This window comes from Falco punctatus (genome assembly GCF_963210335.1).
Source record: "Falco punctatus genome assembly, chromosome: 3".
NCBI lineage: Eukaryota > Metazoa > Chordata > Aves > Falconiformes > Falconidae > Falco > Falco punctatus.
This window is the reverse complement of record NC_137582.1, coordinates 60,597,613-60,615,128: the sequence shown is the minus strand read 5'-3', so window position 1 is coordinate 60,615,128 and position 17,516 is coordinate 60,597,613. Positions and strand designations below refer to the sequence as shown.

Here is a 17,516-nt window from a genome sequence, read left to right as displayed (position 1 = left end):
ACCCAGACTGTCATGTGCATTGGTGGCCATATCAATACAGAGATTTCAGTTCCCACCAAAGGATATAAAATAGAGGAAAGATGACAGGTTTCAAAGATTTTGATATGGTGACAAGACAAAAAAAAAAAAAAGCTGCCTTATTGTTTCTTGATATATTTGTTTCTGAAATACATGTTGTTTGTACATCTGCTAAACTCTTTTGTTCAGCAAATGAGGAGATGAAAAGCCTCCTTACACCTGCTGCCAAGCTTCCTCCAGGCTGCTGAAGACCAGTTGGAAAATAAACTTCACTGAAGAAAAGATGCTTTGACTACGTGATTTTCCTGACAAACTGCATTTCTCTGCTCCTTCTGGTTTAGCATTAGGCTTTGTTGGTTTACAGGCATGTTAACAGCACTCTGTCAAGAGTGCCAGATAAATTTCCCATCAAGTCCAGTTTATGGCTGATTCTTTATCGAGGATGGAAATCCTATCATCAAACGCCAGCTTTTCATAATTCACATCCCCCTCAAAATACAGACATGTGAGGTACACTTGTAAGGCTGATGTTGTATACTTTCCCTGGACAAAAACTGGATTCTAGTGCTTAATCTAGGCAATTAGGAGTCTGAGCAGCGAAGCAATACAGGGCCACCTCCATAATGTTCTTTTCTGAAAGTGTGTTTGGTTCACAAGGACAGTTTGCTCAGCTCTGGAGTTTCAGGGAGATAATAACTTCCTTGTTTGCAGGACATATCTTACAGCCACATCTTTGAAAAGAGGACAAATATATTACTTTTCACAAAATCTTCCATATTCTACAATACAACCTTGAAACATTTCCTTTTGCCTGATTCACCTTTGTCTCCTTAATTACTGCAGTTTCTCATTTCTCTTACTTCTGAATTCTGATATGCAGAAGTCTGATGTATCTCTTCTAGACTGACTTCACAACAGAGAAATCAAACCAGTATCTTGTCTTTGAGATGGAGATCTATGTATGCTCTGAAGACCTTTACGTCTGATTTCCTGCTGCTCAGTCTTTGTGGGGAAAAGGATGGAAAGACTGTGTTTTCCTCCTCTGTGGCTTTGACAACGGGCTACAGAAAAATCATTGGTTTCTCAAACTGTTGTTTCACAAGCTACATTAACAAACAACTGAAAGAACAGCCTGCATGGGATGTAGGAATTTATATTAGCAAATAAACATTCAGTAATTATTCAGAATAATTTCTAGAGCTTGTTTATACTTTCAAAGAATTTCCAAAGATTTATGAAAGGCAGGCATGTATTTCATGCAAAATGTAGCCACACATATGTGAGGCATGTGAGTGGCTCTATCTGCTAATGGATCTATCAGCAGTTTTCCAACAATGCTCTGTTTCACTTGGTCTACATACGAAGATTCTGAGAAGTGACACACTGCAGCAGAGCCTAAGCCAACTTTGTCTCTATTAGAAAACTCCGCTAGCTCTGCGTTTACAGCCTTCTGTGCTGAATGGAAAGCAGCAGGGTCATCTCATTCTCTGTATAGACAAACCACCACACAGCTGATTAAGATAAAGACAGAAAAATACAGGAATCATGAAAATGGTGAAAGATAACTGTTCTAACACAGCTATCACTAAAATCTCCTATTACAAACAAAGAGGCAGAGAGAAACTGCTATTCACATGTACCATAATGTGGCAACTGCTAAAAAGTATTGACTTTGATAGTTACTAGTTCTTACTACACATTGTCTCTTTTTGTCCTCAACACTAGTGAAAGTACCAACTTTTAAAAGATGCTTAAATGTTGTAATTATTATCATCAGCCTTCGGTGGAAAATGGTAGTAAGAGAGATCTAGTGAATTTGCCATATGGCTTCACAATATAACCTGGAGGTGTTACTTCCATACGAAAAGGGTCTATTACTTCTGTATGCATTTGGGTGTGGGAAAAAAAGCAACTTCTTTGCCATCTGCCCCATGATTGCAAAATAGGTGAAGGACATGTTTCAGAAAGCCTCACTACTCAATTTAGTGCTTAAGAATGGGTTTATCTCCTTTACTGAGGGCAGATGGCTTCAACCACCTTTTTAACATTTTGATGATTAAGCAGTAAGAACAGCATCAAAAACAATTGAATCTTTCAGATTCAATACAGATTAATACAGGTGTATAGGATTCAATCACTTCCTATATATATATATGTATATATATCTCAAAATCAGCCTGACTACCCTACATCCTGCCAAAATGACAACCATACATAAGGCTGAAAAACTCTGTATAACTATCTGGCTTTGTTGTTTTTCAATTGTCCCTGAAGTAATTTCAAATGCTGATTTTCATCTGGAGGCTAAAACCATGGAAGCAAAAATTTCTTTGTAAAGAGAAGTGTGGAGCTTCCACGCTGCTGTAGTTCTGACAACTTTTTGCAACATAAAAACAAAAACCCTGCCAAGGAAGTTAAGAGTATTATTATTCAAAGCAATGTTTCTGCTTCAGATGCCTGAAAGGGAACTTTCAGTTTGAAAGAAAATGTATTTTTGTTTCTGAAAACCCTTATTACAATGTTCACACAACATATACAGTCATGTGCGGAGGAAAGTCACATATTTTGCAGAAAAGAAAAGGAATATGAAAGGGGTTATTACAGTGGCAAGTTTATGCTGCTGTAGTGAAGACTCTAAACATTTCCATTGTAAACATTTGTTTTTGGAAATTTAAAACTCATACCTAAAAAACTCCTCTTGACTGAAACTTGACTTAATGTCTTGTCTCCATAATCAGCAATACACAAAGAGAAACAGTTTAGCACCTGCGTTACAATTGGATACAGACAAAAAAGAGGTTGAAAGGCTGCACTGAGCTATTAAAGCTAAAGCTGCTTTACTTTCAAGAGTAACTTTTTAGAGGCATTAAGATACGCTCTGAAGTACTTCCACAAAACATCTTAGATCTGGTTCCTCTGCACGCTGCAGCAAGCAGAGACAGTCTGAACCATGAGGAGTACTCAAAAGTCTGAGATGCACAAAGGAAGGTACTTCATATATAAAGGCATGCAGCTTGCACGTGAGTATCTGCTGTTTCATACGACTGACCTGCTCAAAAACAGCCTGGTGGAAATGGCAATGAGCATTGCTGTAGAACTATATTAGCATTCGTTTGTCACTCATAATTTACAGTCACTGGTGCAGTGGTGGAGGAAGCATTACAAAACCTTTGCTAGACATTTGCTAAAAGAAGCTAAGTCGTAGCTCATTTAACTACATGAACTTCAGCGGACACAGAACAAGTAAATACAAAGAAGACTTGTTTTTCCTGCTTAGTAATCAGGGTGAGACATGCAAGATCAACAACAGTCATCCAATAGTAAGACCATCCAACAGTATGCGTGAGAATGAGTACTATACAGATATTCAACCTAAAACTCTCACTAAAGGACCTGGTTAAAATTCATTGATTACCTAACTCCTGGAGAAAAAAACCCCTAGCTGTCAGTAAATTGAACAGATCATACGAAAGCTCAATATTCCACTATATATTTATTTTTTAAAAGAATTATATCCATGGGAACAAGTGATATATGAAACAAAATAGCAATTTTTAAATTGCATCAGCTTGCTGGCTCTGCATGACCCAATATGCCAGCTTGTGATGAGGGATTCTATTTAATCACGGTGATTCAGGTGCAGATCTTATCTGGTTTTACCTATTAAAGCAGATCACCAAAAGTCTTTATTAGCTGTAAATTCAGTCTACCACTCACATTATACTTATCACATAAAGGAAATTTGATATTAATTTTATAATTGAAATTGCACACTCTGAATGTAACACTTAAAATGGAAGTAAACCTTTTTTTTGATTATTAGTTGAGAAAGCCTCCATTAGCTAAGTCTTTTAAAATATGCTTCTCCACCTAATTCAGATTAGCAGCAGGATGAATGCCGAGATCGAAAGATACCAGTCTGTATGTCAAACTCTGGTTAGTATGGAAGACAGTAACACTTTAATAAACAGGTAATTATGCAGCTCTCAGCTCTGTTAAAAGCAGATTGGTTGTCTATTACAAACTGATTAAATTTCCTATTTCTTCACTTCAAACAATTATATTTGCTCATTAACATTTGATATGTTGAATGCAGCTTAAGAAGAACGTAGGGAAATTAAGTATCAATCATTCTAACTCCTCGGAGATTTAAAACTGACTCACGTAATGATATTTTCCTTCAAAGAACAATAGGCATGTGCACCTGTGAAAGCTGCAGTGGAGGAGCAAAGGGAGAATGGGAAAAGTTATTCAAAGAATGATGTAAAGCAGACATCAAGGGAATTAAACAGGCAGCTTAACTGTTGTGCTGCGTTGATGCATTTATAGGTACCTATATGAAAGTTTGTTCTAAAACAGTGCACAGACATCATTGGCTATACTGCAAGCTGTGGCTCATGGCAGGGTTACTAGTAAGGAAGACATACCCAGGCATAGTCTGTTTGCCATGTGAAACAAATGTCTTTCCTTTCATAGTTGATATAGAGCATTAAAGGAGTTTTAGAGATTATTCCCAGTTACCTTATAATCTTTACAAGAGACAGAGATTGCACCTTACTGAAAGTGTTACTATTGTGTAAAGGCTTTGTCAGGAAGTTGGGATACTGGATAACAACGCTAGCTAGCCTTTACACAGCTGCATATATCAGGACATTGCAGAGAACTATAAAAAGCAAATGAGTATTTTTAACCCTATTCAGCAGATAGGAAAGCTGAGACAGAGGAAGGAAAAGAAACTTTCTCATAGATCTTCATCAGGCCAGGGACAGTGTCAGAGAGAATACATAAACCTTTTGAGATCAGTGCTCTTCATTCCTCCAAATCGGAGATATAAATCTGCTTAAAAAATAAGATGTTAAAGATGTAATCCTCCAAAAACCTCACAGCCACATTGTTTTGAATTAGCTGTAAATTGTATGCCCATTTTTAAATGAAGATACTCTTCAGTCAGTTTCTTACTTATTGCACCACAGGTGGGGTCAGGCATCCTTGTGTACACCTACACGGAAGAAACTGATGAGACCTGCCCCAAAGAATGACAGCTGAAACAATCATATATCCTTTACATCTTGGAAGAAGACCTGTTTCTACTCCTTTTATTCTCCTTCTTGACACTGTATCAGTAAAAAAGTGTGGCAAAGAAACTGTTGGGACTTGCTAATGGATCTGGTACGTAGACTTTCAGTACATTATTCATACATTATTACACCTAACTTCAAGAGCTGAAAGTATAAAAACCTCAGGCTTGGTATTTGCTATTCAAGTATTACGATGAGTGATAAAGCTGCATTTAAACTTGCTTCAGATAGGAACTCATATGTCTATCAGAAAGTTGTCAGGGAGACCTGGTGAACCTCCTGACGAAAACAACTGTAGTACAAACTGCAAGCAAAATGCTAACTGTGCATCTTTTTATTTTAGGATTCAATTAAAGGTGAAAAACAGCAGCATCATTAGCTAAAGGTTAAATGGAACAATCCATTTCTTCTTAGAAAAGGAGGGTGTAAAAGTCCAAAGGGAATTAAGAAAATGCTGCATTTTTGTCCTAGTTTTCATGTCTGGCTCATCTGTAGAAGGACTGTGGACTTAGGAACGTGGTGGGTGGGTAGCAGAAGCAGAAGCAGCAGCACATTTAAATGGCTCATATTTTAAGAGCACAAATTCTAATTCTGGTCTAAAAGTGTAATAGTAAAAGTAGTGAGGTGGTTCTAGAAGTAAGATCTGTGTCCTGCCCCACTGTCATCTGACAAAGTAGTCCCTCATTTGGGACTGTTTGGAGCTGAAGTACAGAGAGGCAGAGATACAAATCCTCCCACTGGTAAAAGTGGGGAGTGGAAGCTGGAGATGGGGTTACTTATAGGACAACGGAAATCACAGTAAGATATCTTACTTAACATAGCCAAAATTTTATCTGCCTTGATAAAAAGTCATTAAAAATTATATAAGACCTCTAAATCCTACACATGGTAAGATTATTCTGAGTATATTATACTCAGTACTCCAGCTGGCTCTCTTGAAAGGTTGGGCATGTGTTGAAATAACGTATGTGGGTGTAGCTCAACTTCTCCACATTCACAGACAAACGCAGGAAGCTCTGTCACAGAATACCTGTTACACAGAAGATTCCCTCCAAGCAGTGGAGGAGCAATTTGATTTTCACGTGTATGCTAACCAAGCATAGGCAGGAGATTGGCATGTTGTTCAATATTATGATTAAGCAGTCACAGAAGATTCATCTTTCCCACCTGTTCCAGCTCTGCACTTGACCAAAAAAAACCTCCCCCACAACCGCATCGGAACAGGCAAATTATGTCTTTGAAGACAAGTACAAATTGACAATTAATTTGCATGTTGACAAAGGAATAGATTCTTGTTCACAAGCAAGCTTTTAAACAATGCCCTGTAAAATTGTCTGTTTAGATCCCTTTGAAGAATCCCACTGCAAGCACAATATCTCTTTGGGTCCTCCACTAAAACTTGCTAACTGAAGTGATTTGTATTTTAAGGACCTGAAGCCTAGTTATCATTGAACAATTAACAGAACATACATTTTCATGACACTGTTGTCTCTCTGAAAAGTTTACTGAATATTTCTGCCATGGCTTATTTCTTTTTTCATGAGTAAAAATATGTTGAGTAAAAGGATATATTTTGCTTTTCTACTCAGAACCTATCTGAACACAAAGGTAAAGGACTGCTTATTTGACATACCTAAAAAGTAGATAATAATTTAGTTTGCTTATTTCTGCCTAAGTGATTGAGTTTACTCTGTCCTGGATATTGACTGTTGCAAGAATGCATATTAAAGAGTATAAACCATAATCCAAGTACCAAAACCTCTTAGCCTCACATAACAAAAAAGAAAAGGTGATAAACTTACCTTGTGTAGCAATGTAGTGATTTGGTCTATGATAACCCTAAAATAAATTGGAAACAAAAATAAGCAATGTACACCTTGGCTATGTTGCTATTACTGAAACTTCATTTAGAGTAGTATTGAGTAAAAAACACAACAATACAGATAATGTATTATATGCAAAAGTTCTTTCCAGTGGGGTAAGGGCAAGGCAGAAGGGGAAAAAGAAGCAAATGTGTTTTCTGCAAGATATTTAAGTTACAGTGTTGTACATTAGGGGACAGAAGTAATATGTTCTTTCAGTCCCTTGTTGGCTCTGCTGAAAATGAACAGCATGAAATCCTCTCTGGCACTTGCAGCTAATGGCATCAGATGCTCATGGAGGCCGAGATATACCTCCAAGCTACTGCTATTGAGTGCAAAGCCTATTCCTTTTTTAACAGCTAAAGAATGCTAGATTTGCATTCAGCCTGGGGAAGGGTGGGGGGATGTTCACTCTGTCCGCTGTGATTTGTTTATGTTTCACTTCTGAACAGTAAAAAGGAGGGTAAATTATTTGACTAAATGGTTTGGTATGAATATATTTGTTCACATCTACATAGGAGGAACATAAGACAATCCTATGTTTGTCTGATGACAAGAGCAACTTAATCACAAGCTGGCCATGCAACAAAGACTAATATTCTTTGGAATCTTTGCAACATTGAATAGGTTGCCAACATAGAACAATATCATTTCTATAGTATTCGAGTTTCTGATGTGATGGGAGTGTCACAAAGGTTTAGTTCATGCATTAGTACATTGATAAATTCGGTTATACTACTGTTGATCTTTTAATAGTGGTTAGGATGTGCTGTCAATCATCAACGGGAAGAACTTAAAGCTGCAGTTTGCATGCCATTGCAATTTCTTTGTAAAAGTGCAAGGGGCACTGTAGTGATGCAAGGTGGGAAAGACTCAAAACAACTGAAGATACCTTGAATATCACAGAAAGAATAACATGAATTACAGAATAGATCCCTTTATATGACATTGAAGCAAAATTTGGAAGTCTGTGAACTGAGAAGTGTTCAGATAGCTACAGAGTTGATTTTTTTTCTCCCACATGTTGTCTAATATCCCTAGTGGCTGCGAACAAACAATTTTGATTCCCCGTGAAAGAACGTATTGGAAAAATACAGCATAACCCTTGCTTCTTTCTGTTTTATCCAAGAAAATTTCATAGTGTCTGTGACGGTGCTATTCCTTTATTAACATGTTTAATCTGACAACACGACAACTGTACTAATAACCGCATGCAAGAGTAAAATTGCAGCTGCTTCTGTAGCAAAAAATCCAAGTATTTATAATGGAAACCTGACTAGCAAGATTATGAACAAAAAATGCTGTGTTTTGTAGTACAAGTTGTCTTTGGAAGATGTCTGCAGTCCTCCAAGCTTTGCAATGAAGCCATTTGCTGAGGATGAGGGACAGAATTTTTTGGTTCTCTCCCATTGTTTCTTTCAGGGCCACATTCTCTCCATCCTCTTGTACTTCCATAAGCAAAAATGGCTGCCACGCAGCTCTCTTACCCACATTTTAAATGAGACTGTATGGTTCAAATCCTTATTCCTCACATCTTTTAATATTTTAGAGTCAATTCAAAAACTGACACAAGAACATACTAGTAGCCTAAAATGAAAACAATCCTGAATGTTGGAGAAAGTGTGAATGTAAATTCAAATCTTGGTCCCCAATGTGAACTTTCTCATTCCTTTCCTGACAAATTACTCCCTTCAGAGTTGAAAAATATCTAAGTATATTTCCATATGTGGCTTTACCTTTTGGTGACTGTGCTATTCTTCCAAACAGAAGGGGACTGAGCTTAACTTAATGGTTCTTGAACATGCTAATAAATATCAATAGAAGGAGGTATCTTCAGAAAGTTACAACTTTCTACTTCAGGTTGTTACAACTAAAGTACCTACTTCTCATGTATAGCTCTAGTTCCTCCATACTCTGAGAAAAACATCTGTTACATTCCTGTTTCATACTGGTGATTAAATCTGAACTGTAAACTGTGACACCATTTTTTTTAAAGATGACACTGCTGAACAAGAAATCTTTAGTAGACACAGATTCCTATGAAGCAACACTTGTTTTACTTGGCCTAATATCTAGCACTCCATGTAAACAATAAAATTATCTTTGCTATCCATAGATTTCTGACTTTAAATAGTATTGACTTTGTAGCAATTTTCAATTCTACATTTCAGTTCATTCTTTTAACCAAAAACACCTTGTCTCTTAAAGAATTTATTCTAATGTAAAACATTAAGTTAACATGATGCAGAATGAACAAAGAAGCCACCTTCAATAATTAAACAGCCTACATATTTAATGAAATGTCTTGCTTGCATTAGAAGTACTGGTTAACAGCTGCAGAATATACTTTGAAGGCGACTTAAAAGTGCAGAGATGACAAGAGATTGCAAATCTCTGCATTAGGCATTACAGAGTTTTGTCACATTAATATGCAAACAGCTTTCTTTTAAATGTGGAATGATGCCAAGCTGTTGACAGAAAGTGAAAATAACATTTTGTTAGCCCATATAAGCACCAGCAAAGTAGCCATAGTGTTGCTGGCAAGGTTTCAGTCTAGTGGCATTTGGAGGAAATGACTCTTCATTTGCTTATTGACAAAACCTTCAAGGCTTCTTTTTTTTTTTTCTTTTTTCTTTTTTTTTCCCCTTTTGTGTACACCTAGCTTCCAAAGATAGTGTTTTCCAGCAGTGTTTAGCAGCTGGTATTAGCTGTGATATCTATTACAAATTATGAATAATGTGAGAATAATAACAGCTCTCTCTTTGACTGAACACAACATTAAGTTTGTTGACTCCATCAGTATACGCACATCAATATAATTTCCATTGATGTAATCAGAACTTGTTTCTCCTTCAATGGGCTGCAGTCTTACTCGAGAATGATCATCTGAAATGGGAAAATTGGAGAGGAAAAAAAAAGTAGTTAAAGACACATTCAGTAACAAAGCCTTCATGAAAATACTGCTTTAAAGTCAAAGCATTTGCAAGTTCTTTCTTGTTTTGTTGTTGATGAAAACACTGTATCTACATTTAATCCCCATTTCAGTCACTCATAAGGTCTTCCAAATCCCTCTGATTTTCAGTCTGAATGTCTTGGATATTTCTAATGTGGAACCCACTGCAATTATGTTTTTTGCCCTGACACACCCCTCCATTTTGTCAATAAAACAAATAACATTAAGCTGTCAAAAGTTTAGTCATTTAGAAATGCATCTGCCAGTTCTTCAAAATAAGCTGAAGTCATTTTACAAGACATACTGCCACCTTACAGTTTCTGAAGAAAACTCATTATGTTTAAGGAAGAAAGCAAAATAAAGTAATGGCAAAACCCAAGCAGACAGATAACGGCCTTGTCACTGAATTTTGCTCACTGTGGCCTTCTATATCTATCCAGGAATGTGCAAACACTTCCAACTGTATTTTCCAAATTCCAGTCCAAAACACCATGACATAAATTTGTTTCTTGTCAGCTGCCTCATTTTCTTTATGATACCACAGCAGTTAAGAAGCGCTAGAGGCTAGATCCCCCCCCTAGAAAATAATGTCTGTATGCTGACAGGGCTTTTTCTTCTTTGTGACTTCATATGCTTCTCTTGGTGCAAAAGCAACCAAACACAATGGCTTTTCCAGAATGCAGCATGAGCTGTTGATAAAACAAATTGAGAGCATGATCTCAAGGCTGGAGATACGGTAAATAGCCACTTTACTGCTGTTTTGTTTACAAGTTTCTCTTGCTAATTAGATACCTGTGTATTCTTGTTTTTGAATGCTGCTTGCTAGCTGAGCTAATATTACTTGCAGCTGATGCTAGACCTTCATGACTTTCATTATTTTGTTGTAAGTGTAAATAAGCATTAGAGCACCTGAAATTTGCCATCCATGTTCTGAATATTTTTTTAGCTTTAAAATCCTAAAAGACAAATGAGTGAAAGAACATGAGGTTCCTTAAAAACCCAGCTCCATCATAATTAGCATAATATTGGCCCACATTATGGAGGAGGAAGGAGAGGGCAAGCGTTTCTTAAAATAACATTGTTTTAGAATGACAAGTCAGGAGAATTTTGAATGGCTGAGTAGGAAAGGAAGAGGCAATTTTTATTTCACCCTCTCTTATGTTCAAAGTCTCAGGGACTAGAGATCTCAGAGCCTCATTCAATTCCCTGGGATTCCCTTTGGGAGAGAGAAAGGGCACAGTTTTACACCAAATATAGTAAATCAGAATGAATTAAAATTCCAGCCCTAGGTTCCACACAGCTCTTATTTTTGCTATTTTCTTGTGATTATTTCACCCGACAGTCTTCAAGGATGAGTTTTTCTCAAGATGTTGCAATATTCAAATCAATTATGTTCATCAGGTCAGCCTTTTCAGTCTCTTCATTCACTGTTCCAAGACTAAACATTTACAGAGATGTGACTCTCCACTATATAACCCATGCTGGTCTGACCCTGCCAAGCTACGTTTATCCAAGTGCTGTGCTAGCCTCTGATTAATTAAGCTATTTATCAGTTTCTTCAGAACAGAAGTTCGGCTCACAGGCCCTTAATTCTAAAAATCCATCTTACTTAATAAAGATACTACATTAGGAACTTTCTAAGCTCCAGTCATGGCTGCTGCTTGGACCCAATCCAGCTTCTGCTGAAGTCAGCAGACTCCAGAAGTCAAGCCTACTTTGACTCATGGTATGCCTTCGTCCACATTTTCATGATTTCCTGTATCATTGCCTTAAAAGCATTCTCAGCAGGACAACTCAGGCTAGTAAAGATCTCCACTTTCATATTTCTTGAATCACTTAGGGCAGAATTCAGTTGTCTAAGCACAAGCACCTCATGCCACTCTATATACCCCAGGATATACTGCCTAGCCTTCAGCTGCCACTGTGCCATAAAACAGCTCTCATGTGTACTGTCACATTTGTTGGTTCTACACAGATGTCCTAGGTCACCTGAAATGGCACTACATGTCTGTGTTTAGGCAACTGAATCCCATCTCTGATGACTTGCACACCAATTATTCCTTATTGGGCAAAACAAACCTAAATTTCCCACTAAGGAACATCTTAAAAATATAACTTCCTGTCATTTTTTCTATGACTGATTTATACAACTGCATAATACGTAGTAGTATCTTTTCTTTACCTTTCCTGTTATTTTGTTATTTTCTTTATTTACACCATTCTTTCCTTGCAATAATTCTTGCTTTGGATTGGGCAAAACTAAATTGTTGCTTCACACCTGCATCTTCCTATGGTCTTTTTGCCTTTTTTTCTTCTCACATGCATCCTGTCTAGTACTGCATTCTCAGCTAAGTTTTTGGGAATTCTGGATTGTCCAATAGCCATGCGTTTATTTGCAATGGAGCTGGAGTGACTCTCTTTTTTTATTGATTTGAAAACTCTAGTTAACTCCTTACTGCATGGCAACACTTAATTTGAAAAAGTTCTTTTGTCGACATAAAGAAATGTTACTGTGTCTATGCTTGTACTTATGTCAAGTAGATTTAAAGCTAAGAGGTATACAAGCCATATATTCTTCCAACATATGTGTTGATTCTTGAATAGCCTCTAGGTTAACTGTCTAGATTTTTAGGGTATTTTTTCCTTTATACTTCAGCTGTTCTTGACAGTTTTGGTAGCTTTTAAATACTCTCTTTTCCAGCTAGTTGCTATTTTGATACCCTTCCATTACGGGATCAAACTTAACTTTGCATTGATCACTTAAGCTTTCAAAATTAGTTACAATAGAATCCATTTGTCTTGGTAGCAAATGGTAACAGATAATGAATATAAGCATTTTATGTTACCTACAACACGTATATGCCAGCCTGCAGACTGTGATCTCTAACAAGCCCATCGAGTAGCTGGTTGATTAACATACTGACCCAATGACCCTTTCGTGGGATGTGCCTTGCTGATTCTTTGCAAAGCAACCCTTTTATAAACGTCTCACCTAAAATCTTTAGCTACTTTTAAAAGCTGTGATCAATATTCTCATTTAGTCAATATTGAGTTAGGTAAAAATAAATACAGAACATCTTCCATTCTGAAATCACCTCCAGATCTCTCCTGAGGAAACCCCAATAGGTTTTACCAAAATCCATACATAACCCTACATAATTATGGCAGAAACAGAATTTTTCATGGATTGAAAATTATTAATTTAGCAGATTCATGCCAGTTTTAGTTCCTAGAGAGAAAACACCAAGTTTTTTGTGTTCAGTAAAAAAGGAGCACGTTTTCTGTGGGTGACTGGACTGTGATCATGATTCAACTTGTTGATACAGTGGCTTACAAGTTGTAGGCACTTTCATACAGTGGGCAGGGCACACCTGTAGCTAATTAAACACACATCACTCGAGTAATGTAAAGCATTCATTATAATCATGTACCCATAGTCAGTAGCATCTGAACCATCATATTTCTAAGTCCTTAAATATAGCATAAAGGGCCAATTTAGTAAAACGCTTTTCAGCTAAAGCAAATACTTTATACAACTACCTGGGACAAGTTTTAAAAAGTGGACCACTAAGACTGTACTTCAGACTCTGAGACAAGCAATCATTTATCCAGCAGAAAAACACATGAAATAATTAAACAGTAACTACCCTATTTGTATACATGTATTTAACAGATGACAAACTGTGGGCAGTTTCAGCCTCTCTTTTAAGATACTGCCTTTAATTCCAATGGATTTTGATTTTAACTTGTGTTGTCTGTGTTTTCACAGTCACATAAATAGGAAGTGTTATTGGTAACAACTCCATCCGACTCTTTCTCTTTGCTAAATACTGAGGACATTAAAAGTAAATTGAGATCTAAATTATCTGAGTTATATTTGCCCACTCAGAAAGCCTTCAGTATCACTTGTAATTGCCATCGATTTGTGTATCTAACATCTTTGACTTGTTTTCCCTTGGCTACTCAGCATTTCATTCCCTCAGACATATAGTACTAGTAGTCCTCTATTTCCTTCAACCAAAGGGTGTCAAAGTATAAGGAGATGCCCAACACAACATTAAAGAGGGTACTGACAACAGTACACCTGACTAGAGAAGCTCTATTGCCATAGGCTTGGACTGGAAATAAAATTTCATAAAGGAAGGATAAACATAAAACTTTTGGGTACTCTTATTTATGCCTTCACTATTTTTCCTTAAATGATAACATCCATCTAATGTATTGCTACATCTTCACAAAGTAACAAGTTTGTTATGCATTAAAGATTGCTTGGAGGAAGACAAGCAAAACCACATCTAGCTAACATCTTCTTTTGCATATGCTCCAGCTCATCATGATGTTCACATTTCCCTAGAAGATTTAATTTCCTTTTTTCAGTAAGTAGCACAGTATACTTCAAAAATACACAGCAATACTATCACATCCATTCAAAGTGATGTGGCAGATACCACCTCTTGCTTAACGTACCTCTGCTTCCACAAGCATTTCTTGCAGGTTTTCCTTCTGCAGCAAGTTACACATCTGTTTTCTCTTTGTAGACTGTCACAGCCCAGCTGGGCCACAGTGATATAAGGGCCTATTCATACCATCTACTGTAGGTCACTAAGTCAGGAGCTGGTTTCTCTAGACTCATTGTACAAGCACTGCAGAAAGGACCTCTTCAGGTGGCGATTCAGAAGCATTTGAATGGGCTCTGTCAAGTCCATGTGGCTCACTGATGAGGAAACCTAGATAGATCTGTGTCTGGACAAGCACCTAGACTAGATGCTGAAATTAGGCAGTGTAAATATGCACTACACACTCCTTCCAAAGGTCCTCCAAATGTTCAGACAATCAGCACTGTTTATTCTTCTATGCTGACCCATGTACCTAGGGTTATACATGATTTCTGAACTTCAGCAGTGTCATTAAATGATCCCTCCTTAAAGGCCATCATTCATTTTCATGGTTACCAAACTTCTGACATGCTGTGACTGCTGCTTATTTCTCTGCTTATGCCTGCTTCATGGTTCTCTGTCTGACTGGCACAAACACATACGCTTCATACCTTAAACTGAGATTTTGAAGGAACAATCAGGGAAAGGATCATCTCCTACATACACACTGGCAACTTAGCCTTCAAGTGCAACACCACCAGTGTGTAAATAATAATATAATTTTACAGAACTGCCCCTGTGTTCATGTGCAGCAACTCTTTCCACAAAGTTCTGCAATCTCATAATACCAGATCTAGGGGTCGTTCACCAAATCATGTTATCATCTCCTCAAATTATTTGATTATTAGTACATTTAATCTTTATCAAGCTTGGCATTTTTAAGTAAAACATACAGATTCTGCTCTTTTTCCTTGGAGTCTGTCTAGCATTAAGACGGTAAGTCAGGACAACTGTCACCGTTATTAAAGAATACTTGAGCAGCAGTATTGTCCACTCCTACAATATCCAGATTCCAGACTCAACGTGCCAATGTGATCATGGATACTCTTTCACTAAGCTGCCAGAAGCAGTTTAGGAGCTGCTAGAGCCTAGTGCTGGTTAAAGGAGTCATTCTCCATTAGCCAAACTTTGATCACAGGATGGAAGGTATACAGAAAGCTAGTTGAGAAAATGCATTAAATTTGACAGTCTTCTCAAAAAAACCCCAGTAATATCTTACTTCACTTTTATCTTCTTAATTAGAGAAGAGGAATATAACCCTGATTTAAGCCCGAGGCTGGTGGTCATTCTTATCCACTTCTGAAGGGAAGTTAACACAGTGCACAATTATGGTGTTAACACTTACATGCAATGATATTCCCATATCTATTTTTCATTCTGTTCTCATCTTTCTTAGCTGAATCCCATGGTGCAGACTGTCCTTCAAAGAAACTCTAAAAAAGGAAAGACAGTGACATTAAGGAAAGCATGCAACGACAGTTACCTTACGGATAAACCAAGGAGAAAGGCAAACAGTACTTGCGGGTATTGTTATTAAAGTGTCATTTAACTGATTCTTTTACTGAGCACAAATATGAGTCTTCTGTCAAATGGTGTTTATGCATAGCTCCAAGTGTTACCTCAAATTTGACATATTATCTGTGTAATAGCAAGAAGAATTATTTCCATATGAAGTGCTATTAAACCTTTCCAAACTTGCATGCTTGCAACATTAAGAGTCCTTCGTTTGTGCTATCCAGATTTTTTGCATAGTTCTCATACACACACATGAGACTGAAGGAGCTTCATCATCAGTGTTGGAGTTGCTCCAGTATTTCAGTGCAGAATTACACACTGTACTAACACGTTTTATTTTTGACACATCCACAAGTTTCGGTTACTTCTTGGCAGATGACCCCATGGATCTAAACATACATAGGCATTTAAAAAAATATGGATTCAATCAGCATGTATCTGTCTTTCTTTTAAACAAAATTTATGATAGCACCAAGATGATTATTTTGTTAGAGAATAAAAATAATGTGATTTTGTGAAAGACATAATCTAACAGTCACCTGACCTCTGTGCTCTAGTAAATAAATTTAATGTAAATAAGAAAGTTGAAGGTGCTAAAAATACATTTTTACATTAATAAAACACACAAGCTGCCAAAAGGGCAGCAAGCAAGTTGTTATGTCCTATCTGTCCCATTGCTTAAAAGAGCATTTGCACAATTTCTTAATTTATGCACTGTATCTCTGTAAGTCATATAATGTAGACGCATTTTATCGTTTTGTATTGAAATATTTTTCCTATGTTAAAAATACACAGTTGCCAAAGAAACCAGTGGAATTCTAACAGGATGATGGCTGGTCTTGATTCATGTTTTGAACTTTTTACTAGAATGATCAGTAGATTTAATCTTTTGATTCAAGAGGGACATGAAGGTACATGATTTACTTTTCTGGTAACAGGAGCCAAAAAAGGCTAAGTCCCAGACTAAACAGGGAAAACCTCAGTAAGTTTGCACCTCTTGCAAGCCCTCAACATATTCTGAATGCTTTAAAATAGATAATGCTCATTAAATGGACTACCATTTGTTCTTTGCCCTCATACCTGAAATGCATTGTTCTTCAAATCTCAATGATTTCCATTAGTAAAGGGGATAAAAGTAAAAATAAACCCTTTATCTCTTGCTGAAGTCAATGGAACACAGGGGCTTTCAGAAGAAAACTAAAATGAGTTTTCTTCTAGTAAGTTCACTAGAGTGCTGGTTTCCCACTTACAATATGGAAATTCCTGGGGATACATGATTATTTAGAAAAAGTTTGTAAGTAATAACTTAGGAAAAACAGAAGCCTTGTCAAAAGGCTTCAATTTGTTTGTCCTTCATCTCTCCACGCTTCCTTAGAAAATTTCAAAAGGTTTGCAAATTGAAATTATTGAAGCCCACTAATAAAAATAAGTTTCTCCTTAATCATGGCATACCATCATTGCGTACAGTTCTGAGAGATGCAGATTGTTGCCACGAGAAGTGACAACCTGTAAATCCTAAAATGATTTACAGCTTTGTGGCTGCTTGCCAAAAAGGTGCCAATCATTGTCTGATTATATATCTGCCAACGGCATCTAAAGCAAGCAAGCCTTCCCACTCCAGAGCACTCTCAACTCGGGCTGCATGGAAAATACT

At 37.0% G+C, this 17,516-nt stretch overlaps 1 protein-coding gene across 8 annotated transcripts in view; it reads right to left on the bottom strand.

Annotated features, from left to right (window-relative positions):
• The window catches only part of PTPRM (protein tyrosine phosphatase receptor type M), a 480,832-nt gene that overhangs the window by 45,179 nt on the left and 418,137 nt on the right, over positions 1–17,516 (bottom strand). For all 8 annotated transcript variants that reach the window (XM_080378965.1, XM_080378966.1, XM_080378970.1 and 5 more), the window contains 3 exons: positions 15,693–15,780; positions 9,768–9,844; positions 6,899–6,935 (listed from right to left, as the gene is read on the bottom strand). In XM_080378965.1, the coding sequence (XP_080235091.1) occupies positions 6,899–6,935; positions 9,768–9,844; positions 15,693–15,780 (202 nt within the window). The remainder of the gene's footprint in view (positions 1–6,898; positions 6,936–9,767; positions 9,845–15,692; positions 15,781–17,516) is intronic.